The sequence below is a fragment of the Carassius auratus genome, chromosome 8, assembly GCF_003368295.1.
Source record: "Carassius auratus strain Wakin chromosome 8, ASM336829v1, whole genome shotgun sequence".
Classification (NCBI taxonomy): domain Eukaryota; kingdom Metazoa; phylum Chordata; class Actinopteri; order Cypriniformes; family Cyprinidae; genus Carassius; species Carassius auratus.
The window spans coordinates 20,870,413-20,886,049 of NC_039250.1; the positions used below are offsets into that span (position 1 = coordinate 20,870,413).

At 37.9% G+C, this 15,637-nt stretch overlaps 3 protein-coding genes across 7 annotated transcripts in view; all 3 read right to left on the reverse strand.

Moving 5' to 3' along the window:
- LOC113107564 (potassium voltage-gated channel subfamily C member 1-like) overlaps window positions 1-3,422 on the reverse strand; it is a 29,677-nt gene extending 26,255 nt beyond the window's left edge. The window contains exon 1 of the mRNA XM_026270162.1: window positions 2,082-3,422. Within this exon, the coding sequence (XP_026125947.1) occupies window positions 2,082-2,711 (630 nt within the window). The 5' untranslated portion in view covers window positions 2,712-3,422. The remainder of the gene's footprint in view (window positions 1-2,081) is intronic.
- LOC113107565 (S-adenosylhomocysteine hydrolase-like protein 1) overlaps window positions 1-15,637 on the reverse strand; it is a 38,866-nt gene that overhangs the window by 9,467 nt on the left and 13,762 nt on the right. For 4 of the 5 annotated variants that reach the window (XM_026270164.1, XM_026270163.1, XM_026270166.1 and 1 more), the window contains exons 4-17: window positions 15,017-15,117; window positions 13,985-14,087; window positions 13,790-13,884; window positions 13,296-13,402; window positions 12,730-12,846; window positions 12,515-12,578; window positions 12,270-12,358; window positions 11,891-11,961; window positions 11,440-11,534; window positions 11,017-11,115; window positions 9,216-9,284; window positions 8,961-9,039; window positions 8,759-8,879; window positions 7,359-8,390 (exon numbers count right to left, since the gene is read on the reverse strand). In XM_026270164.1, the coding sequence (XP_026125949.1) occupies window positions 8,384-8,390; window positions 8,759-8,879; window positions 8,961-9,039; window positions 9,216-9,284; window positions 11,017-11,115; window positions 11,440-11,534; window positions 11,891-11,961; window positions 12,270-12,358; window positions 12,515-12,578; window positions 12,730-12,846; window positions 13,296-13,402; window positions 13,790-13,884; window positions 13,985-14,087; window positions 15,017-15,117 (1,217 nt within the window). In that variant the 3' untranslated portion in view covers window positions 7,359-8,383. Of the gene's footprint in view, window positions 1-7,358; window positions 8,391-8,758; window positions 8,880-8,960; window positions 9,040-9,215; window positions 9,285-11,016; window positions 11,116-11,439; window positions 11,535-11,890; window positions 11,962-12,269; window positions 12,359-12,514; window positions 12,579-12,729; window positions 12,847-13,295; window positions 13,403-13,789; window positions 13,885-13,984; window positions 14,088-15,016; window positions 15,118-15,637 lie in introns of those variants that run through there. The other variant, XR_003292681.1, reaches the window with a different exon arrangement.
- On the reverse strand, window positions 4,119-6,771 carry LOC113107563 (heat shock 70 kDa protein 1). Its single transcript, XM_026270161.1, has 2 exons — window positions 6,586-6,771; window positions 4,119-6,313 (listed from the first exon to the last, which is right to left on the reverse strand). Exon 2 carries the CDS (start codon window positions 6,286-6,288, stop codon window positions 4,372-4,374), a length of 1,917 nt encoding a protein of 638 aa, XP_026125946.1. The 5' UTR covers window positions 6,289-6,313; window positions 6,586-6,771; the 3' UTR covers window positions 4,119-4,371.

Genomic DNA, 15,637 nt, shown 5'->3' on the forward strand with positions numbered 1-15,637 from the left:
CACCTCCAATTTTCTCTAAGGAAAGAAATTGATTTCTCTGTCAAAATTAAGTAGCCAAATGTCCAGGGTTCAATACTGTAACAGAGATTAAGCCCTTCAATAAAAAGCTTTCACATTACCGATCTAAACAGCTTATTACGGCTGAAACTGTATGCTCTGCCAAGGGTGCTCTTGCTTGTGATGTAATTACAACTGAATCCAACCTTGAAATCTGCCTCGAAACACATATGAATGATATGATTAGCTATAAAATGCGAATATAAAATGAGTAAGAAATTAATATTTTTAATACATTTATTTTGTGCTGTTGTTGTACTGGTATTCTACAAAGACACAAATGATTATTGTATGTTACAAAAATTACGTTCTTTTGAACTTTCTTGTTCAAGGCATGCTGGGAATTTTTATTTTTATCATGGTTATCACAAAGTTATTGAGCAGCACAACTGTTTTCAATGTTTATCATGGTATCTTGAGCGCAAAATCATATTACAATGATTTCTGAAGGATCGTGTGACACTGAAGACTGGAGTAATGGCTCCTGAAATTTCAGGTTTGTCATAACAGGAATAAATTACATGTAACATATATTAAAATAGAAAAGAGTTAAATTCTAGTATTTCACAACACTACAGTTTTATGTATTTTTGATCAAGTAAATGCACTGACGAGCAATTCATGACTGACTAATGTGAGAAAGGACAGAGCACATTATAACACAAATAAATCAAACCAACCAGCTAAAGGACTGTGAGTGGATAAAACACTTTATTCTAATAGCTGCACAATATCACCTGCTGAGAATCACTCCTGTCCATCATCCCACCATCATTTGATGGACTTCAAACTGACAATAAGACATTTTAAAAGCACCATACTATGTTCTCTTATGCTTGTTTTCCCTTTTACACACAAACAGATTGAATTTGCCTAAAACTGAGTCTCAAATTCTAAAGATCACTCTGACACAGGCCTCCATAAACATCCTCTGGTCTAGGGCTGGTTTAAAGGCTATTCTGGTGCATTTATCTGCTAGTAGAGCACCAACCTATAATAATAAACGGAGCAATTCCATCAGGGTCCTCGCACTGCAGTGCTTGGGCCCTAGTAAAGGAGTCACTTAGACATGTATTTGAATGCTGTAAAGCTTTGAACACATCTGATAAGTGGGCATATGGCACAGAAAGAGTTTTAATTAATCATAAATCATTCTGTCTCTCAGAAAGTTCTCTGAGTGACATTCATCCATCACAGCAAGAGAGGATTTCACACATCTGACATCAGAGTGTGACATTAACACTAGAGCAGGTGGCATCTGGGTGAGTGCATGTTTGTGAGACAGGTGCAGTTCAACAGACAGTCGGAGCTAGTTGTGTTTCCACTGGTGACTACAGAGGAAGGATGATATGATCCTGACATTCATTTAAAGCTGACTAACAGATTGAGTAAATACTGAGAGATCTAATGGCCATAATGCAACACCTGTTGGCATGCATCACCTAGAAGTGCGTAACTGAAACTAAATACTGCAAGATGCAATTCAATTTTTGTCAGTCACATTAAAATGGTTTCTAATTTAAGGAAGCATATCATGATCGGTTTATGGCTTATTCCATGAATACGTTACAAATTGGTGTTCCATTATTACTTTTTAAAAAGCATTATTAATCTCATATCTTTCCGAAATATGTACACTTTAGGTACTAATATGTACCTTTAACATACTTATGTCCACCTTATAGCAGTAATAATTTACAAATGTGTACCTTTTAAAAGGGTACTGCCCCAGTTTTTTCATAAGAGTGTATACAGGTTTGGGGAACTGATATATTAAATAAAACTATCTTAAACAAAACTAATCTGTCAAGTATCGGTAAACTCTTAAATAAAGGTTCTAAAGGGGGGCTTATATGCGTATAGCCTATATTGTTACAATGAACAGAAAAAAATAAACTCATGTGATTTTTATTTTGACCTCTGATAAAGGTTATGTATCTCCTCTTTGACTATTTGTTGAAAAGGAAAAGAGAATGAATGCATATTACACAAAGAAATGTGTAATATGCATTCTAATCCCTTACCCGGGCTGCACGCGATGAATATGGATCTTCAAAGAGCGCCCATATTTTTGGTTGCCAAACTTCGCAGCATCCCCTGGAGCGGTCAGGGCTGTCCTCAATGCCGAAGCGTCTGGGCATGTCCTGATCATCCTCCGCGTCCTCCGGATCTGGCGGTTCGAAGATCTCCAGCGCCTCTTCTGCATCCCTGTGCTGGCGGTAGGTCATCCAGCAACAGGGCTCCACGTCAGTCTCATCGATGCCCCAAAACGCCAACTCCTCTTCGAACAGAGGGCCGCACACATCCGCCGGGCAGTGCAGCTTGCCGGTCCTGTAGTAGTTCAGCACATAGCCGAATATGCCCGGGTGTCGGTCAAAAAAGAATTCGCTGGCACTGGGCGTTTGTCCCGTGTCTGAAGCCGGGTTCACCTGGGGGTTCACCTGGGGGTCCGTGTCGGCGAGCCAGGCGAGTCTCGTGCCCGGTATGGTCCTAAGGGTGCTCCTGTAGGTTTCGTGGCGCGTGCCGCCGACGTTGATGATGATTTTGTCCGAGTTTTCGCCTCTGGCCATCTCTTCCCTCAGACATGATTTGGAAGGAGGTTTGTTGCCTGACTTGCGCCCGCGGTACGACGAAACACACACCGAGCTGATCATAGATTTAGATAGAGAGGCTTTTACCTAGTAGCTAACTCTCTTGGCTTTCTAAACCTGCGAGGCTGTCGTCAGTTATGAGAGTCGAACAGCTGTAGAGAGTTTCCGCCGTCAACATGACCATCAGAGCGCGAAGAACCACCTGTTAACGCAGAAACTCTTCGAGATTCTCAGTCTATGGGTGGATGCTGGCGTTGTTCTTCATTCATGGACACTTTGGCACGTTAGTAAACACCAAAACACGAGCAAACCGTCCGCGTATCATTTACGCGCGTTTAGGCATTTCTCACTGTATTTACAAAGAAAAAATAATTAGTTCCAATAAAAGTCAGACTACCCTAAAAATGACTCTCCATTTGATCTCTTTCAAAATTCTCGTCACCTTGTCGTTGAATTATTGAATCACACCCGGCTGTCACCTGCGCGCGCATTATTCCTTAATCTCAACGAGTGAGTTTAAAATAAAAGCTCAATCTTGCCGAATAATTTCTGCGATGCGATGATAACTTTGATTTTACATCTGTATCAGGCCAAATCGTCTTTTGGCGGAGGATGAGACGGTGTCATCAGTTTGTTGGAAAAGATCTGTTGCATCTTGTGACAATCGGAAGACGACACAGCCCATGGGAGGATGATGATGATGATGATGCTCCAGCGCCTCAGTAACCCTTACTGCGCTGCATCACGTATGAACGTGAGCTCAATTTGATTAGTACAGGGGAAAGCTTCTGTTTATCAAATTATGGACCCCTTTTCACGATGACGCATTTCCGCATAAACATGGTAAACCTCTTGAATTGAATGTGTTTTTGTAACAATAGGCTATATTTTGTGTTTTGCTATCCTGCTGCTGCTGTCTTGATATATTTCTAATCTGACAGACTTAATCAATCGTTCTGTATTTCTGTCGTTCTGTTTTATATACTCCTTTGGAATATGTTTTTTTTTTTTTGCCGATGAAGAAAATAATTACATTTTAAAATTTATTTTATGCATTTAGCAGACGCTTTTAGCCAAAACACTTACATTGCATTCAAGCTAACAATTGTCTCCTAACATGTATATTATATATAATATAATGAAATAAAAATAGTATTCTAGTTTATTAGGAGGAGTTCACCCTGATCCAAACTCAGAAACGTGAAAGGGTCCATTGAGTAAAAACATTTTTATATATATATATATATATATATATATATATATATATATATATATATATATATATATATTACAATTAAATAAATATAAAGAATCTGATGTTTTGAATTTGAAGTAATTTCCAAGTTAGTTTTAGTTTGTCTAACAACGTCACCTAGTGTACAAGAAAAGTAGAGCAGGTGTAACATCATGCATTTTCGACCTTACTTTCTTCAATGAGAAAAAAAAAACAAAATCACTGGATTGGTTGGTTTATTTATTTTATTCTTTTAAATAATAAATGCATATAATAAATTATAACAAAGCATTGCATATTAATTTATTCCACTCCATTAATTAATTTCTCAGCTGACACAGCTGAAAGACAGTTGTCTTACAACATTTAAATTCATGCACATTGGCAAACAAGATATAAAGCAACTTGGCTCTGGAGTATCATAAGGCCACCATATCTTATTTAATACTTGAAGTAATATTGCACTGTAGTAAGGCCAGTTTCTTCTCTTTAATCCACCTCTTCAATGGTGGGGCCCTGTGGTTCAGGCTGGGCTTGGAATCCACAGCCACCTGCAGGAGGAACTCCTCCTTGATAGAGCCGAGTGATGATTGGATTACACACACTTTCCAGTTCCTTCTGATGGTGCTCATACTCTTCCTTTTCAGCCAGCTGATTGTTCTCCAACCAAGTAATAACCTCCTTACACTTATCAATGACCTTCTTCCTTTCTTCTTCACTAATCTTTCCATTCAGCTTTTCATCCTCAACACTATTCTTCACATTGAAGGCGTAAGACTCCAAGGCATTCTTTGCAGCAATCTTCTCTCTCTGCACCTCATCCTCAGCTTTGTACTTTTCTGCATCCTGCACCATTCGCTCAATTTCCTCTTTGCTCAGTCGCCCTTTGTCGTTGGTGATGGTGATTTTGTTCTCTTTCCCTGTGCTCTTGTCCACGGCTGATACGTTTAGTATGCCATTGGCATCAATGTCAAAGGTCACCTCAATTTGGGGTACGCCTCGTGGCGCTGGTGGGATACCAGTGAGTTCAAACTTGCCGAGCAAATTGTTATCTTTGGTCATGGCCCTTTCACCTTCAAACACCTGTATCAGGACACCTGGCTGGTTATCAGAATATGTGGAGAAGATCTGTGTCTGCTTGGTGGGGATGGTGGTGTTGCGTTTGATGAGAGCAGTCATGACTCCTCCTGCTGTCTCGATACCCAAGGACAAAGGAGCCACGTCCAGAAGCAACAAGTCCTGAACGTTTTCCGAGGTGTCGCCCATCAGGATGGCGGCCTGCACCGCTGCTCCATATGCCACCGCCTCATCTGGGTTGATGCTCTTGTTGAGATCCCTGCCATTGAAGAAATCCTGCAAAAGCTTCTGGATCTTGGGGATCCTGGTGGAGCCGCCAACCAGAACAATATCATGGATCTGGGACTTATCCATTTTAGCATCTCCCAAAGCCTTCTCGACTGGTTCCAGCGTGCCTCTGAAGAGCTCAGCGTTAAGCTCTTCAAAGCGAGCCCTAGTGATGGAAGTATAGAAATCAATGCCTTCAAACAGGGAATCGATCTCGATGCTGGCCTGAGTGCTAGATGAGAGGGTCCTTTTTGCTCTTTCGCAGGCTGTGCGAAGCCTTCTCACTGCTCTCTTATTCTGACTGATGTCCTTCTTGTGCTTCCTCTTAAACTCTTCAACAAAGTGCTTCACCATCCGGTTGTCGAAGTCCTCCCCACCCAGGTGAGTGTCTCCTGCTGTGGCTTTCACTTCAAAGATCCCATCCTCAATCGTCAGGATGGACACATCAAAGGTGCCTCCACCCAGGTCGAAGATCAGGACGTTCCTCTCTCCTCTCCTGCCCTTGTCAAGCCCATAGGCGATGGCAGCCGCTGTGGGCTCATTGATAATTCGCAACACATTCAATCCGGCTATCACCCCCGCGTCTTTGGTCGCTTGCCTCTGAGAGTCGTTAAAGTATGCTGGGACCGTGATGACGGCGTTATTGACCCTCTGACCCAGGTAGGCCTCAGCGATCTCTCTCATTTTGACTAGGACCATGGATGAGATCTCCTCAGGGTAGAATGTCTTGGTTTTTCCTTTGTACTCAACTTCAACTTTTGGTTTGCCGTCTTCTGAGATGACCTTGAAGGGCCAAAGCTTCATGTCCGACTGGACCACTGGATCATCGAACTTCCTTCCGATCAGTCGTTTGGCATCAAATACGGTGTTGTTGGGGTTCATGGCGACCTGGTTCTTGGCAGCATCTCCGATGAGTCTTTCTGTGTCTGTGAAGGCAACGTAGCTTGGAGTGGTTCTGTTTCCTTGATCATTAGCAATGATTTCCACCTTGCCATGCTGGAACACCCCCACACAGGAGTAAGTGGTTCCCAGATCAATGCCAATGGACACACCTTTAGACATCTTGATTATCAATAGTAAATATCACCTGCAATACAAAGGGGGGATATCTATCTTGAGCTATTTAATAATAACCATTAATAGTATTAATCCAACAATTTAAATTAATAATTAAATATAAATATATATAAAATATTATTGACTGTCATCTCAAAGTATTATAAACAACTTGCTGAATAATGCAAAAAGTCTATTTAAAGTTGATAGCTATACTTTTAATTTGTATAGAAAATTTACAACATGTATAAATGATAATATACATAAAAAGAGATGTAAAAGTTAACTCAAAGAGTCACTTACAGGTCTTGTGAGTTTCTTTTAGCGCTTCAGAGAGCGGAGTCTTCAGCTCTGCTTTGCTTCAGGTTGATCGAGTTGTCTTGTTTTGACTGCCTCAGCCTGAGCAACACGGACTGTTTTATACATCCCATGCTGCTTCTAGAAAGACTACCCTTCTCTCGACTCTGGCGGTAACTTTAGAGGCTGACTGAGTCCTGAAGTTTCCAGGCGCGCACTAAGAAACGTCAGCGCTCCAAATATAGAAACGGAATGAGCTGGTAGAACCGTGATTACTATGCAACAGGTGGGCGGGGCTAGACAATGTTTAAAATTATAATTTTACTTTTTCTTTTTTTTAAACTGCTTTTAAAACCGCTCGTTACGGTGTTTATAATCGGAAGTATATTCTTTAAAGCGTTCTGTTAATGTTAAAGCCTTGTCTGTCGTTTGATTTCTGTTACATTTCTCAGTGGTGGCAATGACGGACTAATCATAGTAGTTTGGTATTAATTTTTATATATTTGAATGATTTTACATTTTAGCCTACAGTTTAAAATAGGGCAGTTGAATAGGCTCGAGAACGAATTGTCTTTTTTGGGCGACCAGATGTTCACTTTTTGTCTTGTATAAAACTTTAATTTCTTACATTTTCCCGCCCAGATTCCTTTGTGGCTAATCTCTTATCGTAAAAAGCAATATTGTTGCATTGGTGTTAACATAAAATGTAATAAGCTTCCTACACAATGATAGTAAAACGTTTGTGATATTAATAGCATAAATATGAGTCAAAAAGCATATTGTGACAGCAAGATCTTTAATGCAGGGATTCGATGACATCACATATCTGACAAATGATGTATGCAAAGGTAAATCACAAAGTGCAGATGAGGCAAATATTCAAATGACAGCATTCACAGTGATATTTGCTTAAGACATTTGCAGTCCCCTAGAGATGGTAATCTAGATATGTGTGCTTTTTGTGGCTATGTGTGGGTATGTTGGGGGTCAATAATATTCTGCAAAAGTCTCACAGAATATCCCAAAATCTATTTTCAACTGTGGTTACATTTATTTTCTTCAAAGCCTGGCCTAAATAACATATAATGGTCTATTTTATTTTAATAGCAGAATTTGTAAAAGGCCACAGAGATGATGGAAGTGTGTGAGAACGTGAAAGGGAAAAGAATCCATAAAATCCCCCAAGTGGGGTATATTTAGCAGCATGTGCTGCCTGGTCACTGAAGTTTCTGCACACAGTGGTGTGTATCATATTGCCAGAACAATCTAGCTTTTAGCAGTAATACACACAGTACATTCAGTCAAAAAAAGCTTTTATATTTTCTTATGTAAGAGCTATAAATCAGGAATATTATGCTGAGGCTAACATTTTAATAATATAAAGCCACAAAAAACTTTTTTTTTGTCATGAACAATTGAGTATAGCATAACCTTGGGTGAATATAATAACCATGTAAAAACAAAGCATAGTAATAATCATCAATCATCTTATTTGATCAGTAACTATAACCAATATTTGGCACATTTTTAAAACCATATACAGTGGTCCTTTTCATATTTTAGGTTAAATAATGATTTACAACAAATGCTATATTACATGAATTCTAACAATGCACATAAGCCTAAAAGTGACATGAATGTATATTTTGTCACTGGACATTAGTAACACTATTAAATAAGAATAACATTCAGTAAAATCAAGTTTTGTTTTAAGAAATGTATATTAATAGAAAATAAATCTTATGCTTCACTGGTTAATGCAGGTCTCTCCATCTTTGACGAAGGCTGAATCCATTCAGTCACACTAATATCTGTAAGTATAACAACAGAAAACTGTTCAGTCTGGTATGAAGTATGTTCACAATATGAAATTGTTTGTTTTCATTGATTGTTATGAGTTACACTACCATTCAAAAATCTGGTGTCCAATTTATCAAAATGATAGTAAAGACATCATTATATTACCAAAGATTTCTACTTTGAACTTTCTATTAATCAAAGATTTCTGAAAAATTAGTTTTGTGAGTCTTGATAGACATCCAGCAGAGGGCAGTAAGTGACCAAACATTTTATTCTCAGGTATTTGTTGAGAATGATGTACATAACAGTTCAAATATGTATATTGTACATAAACTATCAGTCATAATTAATATGGGGTGTTTTAAAGCCTCTCTCATACCTGTAGTAATTTGGTTTAAAGGGTCCGTTCTTATTCAGGCCCATATATTTGGCCTGTTCATCTGATAGCTCTGTAAGATGTGCATCGAAATTGGGTAGGTGCAAGCTGGCCACATATTCATCTGAAACACACACAGACATGATTTATCACAGTTAATGCACATGACTGCTTTATTTGAGTTGCAGTAGTGATTGGTTCTTACCCATTTTCTTGGGAAGCAGGTAGACATCCTGTTTGTAGCGACTTTCTGGTGCATTATACAGCTCTATCAGGGCCAAAGCCTAACATTAAAATAAAGCGCACAACAGCCTGCGATTAGAGATGTTAAATAGGGCATAAAAATCATACAGCTGTGCAACAGTACTCAGAACTACTTACATAACTGGATAAAATTTCATCTGTACAAAGGGTACAGACGCACTTCAGCTAAAACTCAAATTGTGACAGGTTAAATTACCTGGGTTGTGGCTGTGATTGATAGCACAAATGAGGGGACTGTTGAGCAGCTCAGGTTCAAGAGCCGGCCCTAAAAACAGCACACAAATGACTGAGATTTACTGTGATCCACCAGGAGAGCACACAAACTAAACATCTGTTAGGGAAAAAATATATATATATTGATTCATGAAAAGCCTTATTTTTCCCTAACAGATGTTTAGTTTGGGATTGATTGACAGCAGAAAATGTTTTAGATATTATATAATCACATGGAAACACCTCTTTTGGATTAAAAATTAAATTCTTATTTTTATTTGATAATTTTTTTCCCTTTTTTGGAACTTTAATGCAAACCAAAACATATGACTATACATAGCATCAAGTGCATAAGCTGTGTAAAAAAAGGAAAAAAGACGAATATTATATTTTTTAAAAACATATACTCCTGTTCAAAATTTAAGGACAGTAGGATTTTTTTATGTTTTTGAAAAAGGACATCTCTAGTGCTCAGCAAAACTGCATTTATTTGATCAAAATTACTGTGAAAACTGTAATATTGTGAAATATTATTTTTTTTTAAATATGTGAATGTAATTTAAAATTCCTGTACTGGCAAAGCTAAATTTTCATCAGCCATTACTCCAGGATTAATTGTCACATGATGCTTCAAAAATAATTTTATTCATTTAATGCTGATTCGGCGCTCAAAAAACACTTCTTATTAACACTATTGAAAACAGTATTGCTGCTATATATTTTTGTAAATATATATATATATATATATATATATATATATATTGTAACATTATAAACTTATTTAGAGTAGATTTTGATCAATGTAATGCATCATTGCTGAATATAAATACAGATTTATTGGAAAAAAAAATCTTACTGACACCAAACTTGTAACTTATCATAACCAAACTTGTGTTATTATATAAAATATAACTATATATTATTTGACTGTGTATTTTTTAATATACATGATAAAAAGCAAAAAATTATACATATATACATACATTTATGATCACACATGTACATTAGTATATTAAAGCTGCAGTAGGTAACTTTTGTAAAAATATAGTTTTTACATATTTGTTAAACCTGTCATTATGTCCTGACAGTAGAATATGAGAAAGATAAAATGTAAAAAAAAAAAAAAATCAAGCTCCTCTGGCTCCTCCCAGTGGTCCTATTGCCATTTGCAGAAAGTCATGCGCTCCCGGTAAGAAATCAACCAATCAGAGCTGCGGTCCGTAACTTTGTTTGTGTCCACAATGTAGAAAAATATATAAAATAAGCGAGTACACCATGAATCCATTTTCCAAACCGTGTTTTTAGCTTGTCCTGAATCACTAGGGTGCACCTATAATAAGTGTTTATATTCAGACTATTTTAGATTGCTTCAGGGGTACCGTGGCGGAGTAACCCAGTACCTTAGTGATTCTTCATAGACATAAACAGAGAGAAGTAGATCCGGCTACAATGTTCTTCCGCAAGACGCAAGCAGTTCTGTTTATTAACCGCTAGAGCGTCAAAAGTTCCCTACCGCAGCTTTAATGCCACAATTTGTGGCATTGCTCGATAACAGTGAAAACAACTAAATTCGGCATTGTATTGTGCCTAACAACTTGCTCGTCTCGACTTGTTCAGGACACATCCTGCACTGTTTTGTTTCTTTGTGTTTAAATAACATTAAGCAGTCTTAAACTCAGACTGCCATACAAATGTGACAAATATGTCTATTGTTGCATAAAAAGTAGACTCCATCCATCATATAACTGGCACTCATTCATGAAAAAAAGAGAAGAAGGAAAGACCTCTGCCAGTAAAATCACTCGTTTCCCGTCAGGCCAGATGACGTGGTCGACCTGTGAGCGCACCCTTTCCCAGGTGAGCTCTGGAGTCCTCAGACTCGCCTGGAACAGAGAAACAACAGACACACATGAGCGCACACAAACTAAGACTCGCTTTCACTTCTGTACAGTACAGTCTGATAAACCTGCAACGTTACACCACACACACACGCAAATGCCTTCACTATGAACACCACTTTGTCATCGGAAACATGCTGCTAAGAGGCTTTCAGATTAATTAAGTGTGCCTGCTGCTCATGGAACACCTAAAAAGAATTTTCCCTGGACTAAATTCACCAATAAAGTACAATACAGCAGGAGCAAATGGCACCTCCTCATAAATAACACAAAAATATTTTCACCCGTTAAAGATTGAGACTCACTCACCACATCAATCTCAGTGTTGGAATGGCCCATGTTACACACAATACAGCCGTTCTTCATTCGATCCAAGTGCTCCCTAGTCACCACATTTTTGTTCCCTATAGAAACAGACAGGAAACCTCAATACACATTATTTGTGCATACTAATAAAAACAACACTTAAATAAAACTTACATTTATTACAAAGCTGTGCCTTTGACTAGCTGAGACCATGCATAACTGATCTAAACCTCAATATCTCTTTACTGTGTTTTAAACAAATACTTTATCTTTTGCTGAGCAATACTTATTTCCCAGACTACAGAGTACAGACTAATACAGCTGTCAAAGGGTGAACCGTTTACAGCAACTCAATGCAAGGGCATCTGGGAGGATGTGTTGTGCTGCTAAGAGCCGCATGGAATAGAGGAAATGGATTTGAAAGTGGAAGCGAGCCGGCTGTAACCAGACGTACCTGTGCAGGTGATCACCATGTCCATTTGGCGAACCACCTCATTCAGCTTCACCACTCTGAAGCCGTCCATACTGTGTGGGAGATAGAAACAAATGAATAAGCACATCGGCTTGTTCACAGACTTCCTGTGCAAATACTTCCCACGGCCATGTGTTTGGCTAATATGGGTAATATGCATTTAACTGACATAAAAATACATTTTATAAAGCAATTAAAAATGACAAAATCACAACAAAATTGCTCAAACCTAAACAAAAAATATAAAATTAAAGCCAATTCAAAATATTATTAAATACTATAATATTATATATAGTACTAATATATAGCACATGGTGTTTGGTTGAAATGTAGCTCATTTTTGTGGGTGTGTTTATCTTACCAAGCTTGAAGAGCACATATAGGGTCAATCTCTGTCACACACACAATGGCTCCAAGCGCTTTCAGAGCAGAACAACAACCTTTTCCCACCTACATCAGAATCAATACAAGAATGAAAATAAAACACAGAAATGTTCTGAAAATATCTGTGCTTGTAGTAAATAAGGTCTGGCAATTTTGAGATTATTTTTTGCATTATGAAGATTATCTTTGGGGCATTTTGCAAAAGTGCAGATGTGGCCTTACCTCTCCATAACCACAAACCACCACCTGCTTCCCACCAAACATCACATCTGTCGTCCTCTTCAGACTAAGAGGAAAGATGAAGTTAACCGTGATTATACTCCTCCTTATATGAGCTTTATTTATACTTGGTAAGAGGTCAGAGGAAGATATACTATACACATATATATATACACATATATTTAAAAAGGCATATCTCAGCATTGCAGGTGTCTTACCCATCCAAGATGGACTCCCTGCAGCAGTACAGATTATCAAACTTCTGCTTGGTGACAGAATCATTGACATTCATAGCGGGGACACAAAGCTTGCCAGCTTTAGAGAGTTGGTACAGCCTAACAGAATGAATAAAAACAGACACATTTGATGACACATTTCAGACACATTTCAATTGATTAAAATATAAAGTTTTGATTAATCTCATTATTTAAATCATATACAGATTAATAATAGAATAAACATGACAACAAAGATTTGTGAAAGTGAAAGTGACAGTGAAAGTGACGTGACATTCAGCCAAGTATGGTGACCCATACTCAGAATTTGTGCTCTGCATTTAACCCATCCGAAGTGCACACACACAGAGCAGTGAACACACACACACACACACACACACACTGTGAACACACACCCGGAGCAGTGTCATTGTGTTAGATTTTTGGTGTAGATAGCAAACTATATGAAAAAGATACAAATAAAATGTATGCACTTGGCAGATGTTTTTTTCTAAAGCAAAACTGCATTCAAGATACACATTAAAAAAAGTCCTAGAGTTCTCCCTTACCTGTGTACACCTGTAACGCTCTCCTCCACGATCCCACGTACTTTCTTAAAGACACTTGGATACTTCTTATACACCCAGTGGGTCAGATCGCCCCCATCATCTAGGATCTGAGAGAAAATGTATGACGATTACTCATCTGCAAACATACAAAGATCCTGATAATTGTTTTGAAGATTAATAAATACTGATTTGGCAGCGGCAAATGAAATTCAACTGAAATATTGTAAATAGTGGTAGATATGTTTTCACAAAGTGTAAACAGCAACAGTTAGCATCTTGCTTACACTAAGTACAAACCAGCAGTAGAATTATGCTCTTTGCTTAAAGTGTAAACAGAAGAAATATGCAGTTTGAGTAATGGGTAAATGTTGGGTACAGTTATTGAAATGAATCTTTGCCAGCAAGGTTGATTATTTGCACTCAGTGTAAACAGACACTGCCCACTGAGTCAGCTTTAAAATCACTAGATATTTAGTGCAGAACATTATATATACCATGTTTGCCTGCCAGCCTTCCATGTTGACACAGCGATCAATGCACCACCAGAAGTCATCTTCTGATTCACCTTTCCAGGCAAAAACCGAAACACCTTTAAAGAGTACAAAATAAATGAAAAGTGAGTCCAGAATATCAGGCCAGGTTGGAATTGGTAGTTCAGACAACAGTAAGTTGTTTAGAGGGCTGTTTACCGCTCTCTGCCAAAGCTGCAGCCACTTCATTCTGAGTGGAGTAAATGTTACAGGCAGTCCAGCGACACTGAGCTCCCAGTGCCACCAGTGTCTCGATCAGGACCTGAAAGAAAGCAGCACAGCATATCCAAAAGTATAAGGAAAGCAAACTAAGAGTAACAAAGTGTGTACTTACATTCATTCATACTAAGATATGAACACACATAAGCAAATACACATTGAAAAGAAATGAACATGTTGAGTGTTTGTTTTAGTAAATTTGTTATGCTCTTTTGTATTTTTGTTTTACATTTAAAAAATATATTTCTATTTAACATTATTTTATTTACGTTTTAGTCATAATAACTTTAGTGCTTTAACTTATTGAATTAAATTTTTACAAAGCAACATCTTCCTTTAAGGTTTTTTAAGTTTATGTTTTAATCTTATTTTTAAATAGAAACGTATCTATATTTTTTCTTTCAGCTTTTTAAATTAATATACAAATATTTAGAATAGTTTTAGTTAGCAGTGACAACACTGAACTCCTAACAATACATACTTATAGGGAATAGGGTATCCAATTAATAGACAATATAGAACACAATTTATTAAAAGCAGTTAAATTTAAATTAACATTGATTTTAAATCATTTTTACTCAAAATTCACTTATTCAATATATTACCCTGGGCTGCATTTCCCAAAAGCATCATAAAGCCTCAGTTGATTGTAGCTCCATTGGTTTCAGTGGTTCTTCTATGTACTTTAGCTTATAATGCTTTTGGGAAACGCAGTCCTGGTCAATATACTGGTCTTGTCAGCTGGTAACTTCAGTATTTTTTCTGCGGGTCATGGTTAACGCAGTTGTGCAGTACGTCAAGTAAACTAACCACAAGGCTATCGTCACAGACCGTAATTTTAGTATTTAAGTAAGCTAACTTTATTGTTCATCCAAACAAACCATAGAAATGTGTAAATATTTTGTGTTAGAGTTAAAGACTAGCTGTAGAAGTATGCGTCTTTGAATTAGTGAAGCCCTGAGTAGAACCTACTGCAGTCTGTGCAGTGATGTGGGTGCATCCAACCACTTTAGCCCCAGCAAGGGGTTTCTCCCCCTGAGCTCGCTTCCGCAGGGAAATAAGGGCAGACATATCTGTGGACGTGACAGAGACAACAGTTTGGAGATGAGACAGCTTCTTTAATTATGGAGTCTAGAGTCTGAAACAGAGATCAAACCAGGTCCTGGAAAACAATCACAAACCTTGTTGCATGAAAATAGGGAAACATTGAAAGTGAAAGTGAAAGTGAAAAAAAGGAAGGATTAGTAATAATAAAGGAATAATTCAGCCGCAAATGAAACTTCTGTTAGCATTTGTTAACACTCATGTTGTTTGAGATCTGTATGATTCTGAAAACTCAATGCAAATACAGTTCTGTCAAGATGACAGCTCTCTGAGAGTTTAGCAGGGTAATATGGCAGTGTGGATGCGTTTTGTCTTGGAGGATTAGACCTGCTACACTGCTGTGGCAGAGCAAGTACAGAATACATCCAAAGACATACAGCTGAGAGCATGTAGGAAAAACTGCTTCTGCACACATAACATATACGAAACTATCCCATAGCAGATCTATACAGGTGGAGCTGGGGAAGGTGGAGGGTTTCTGAAGCATGC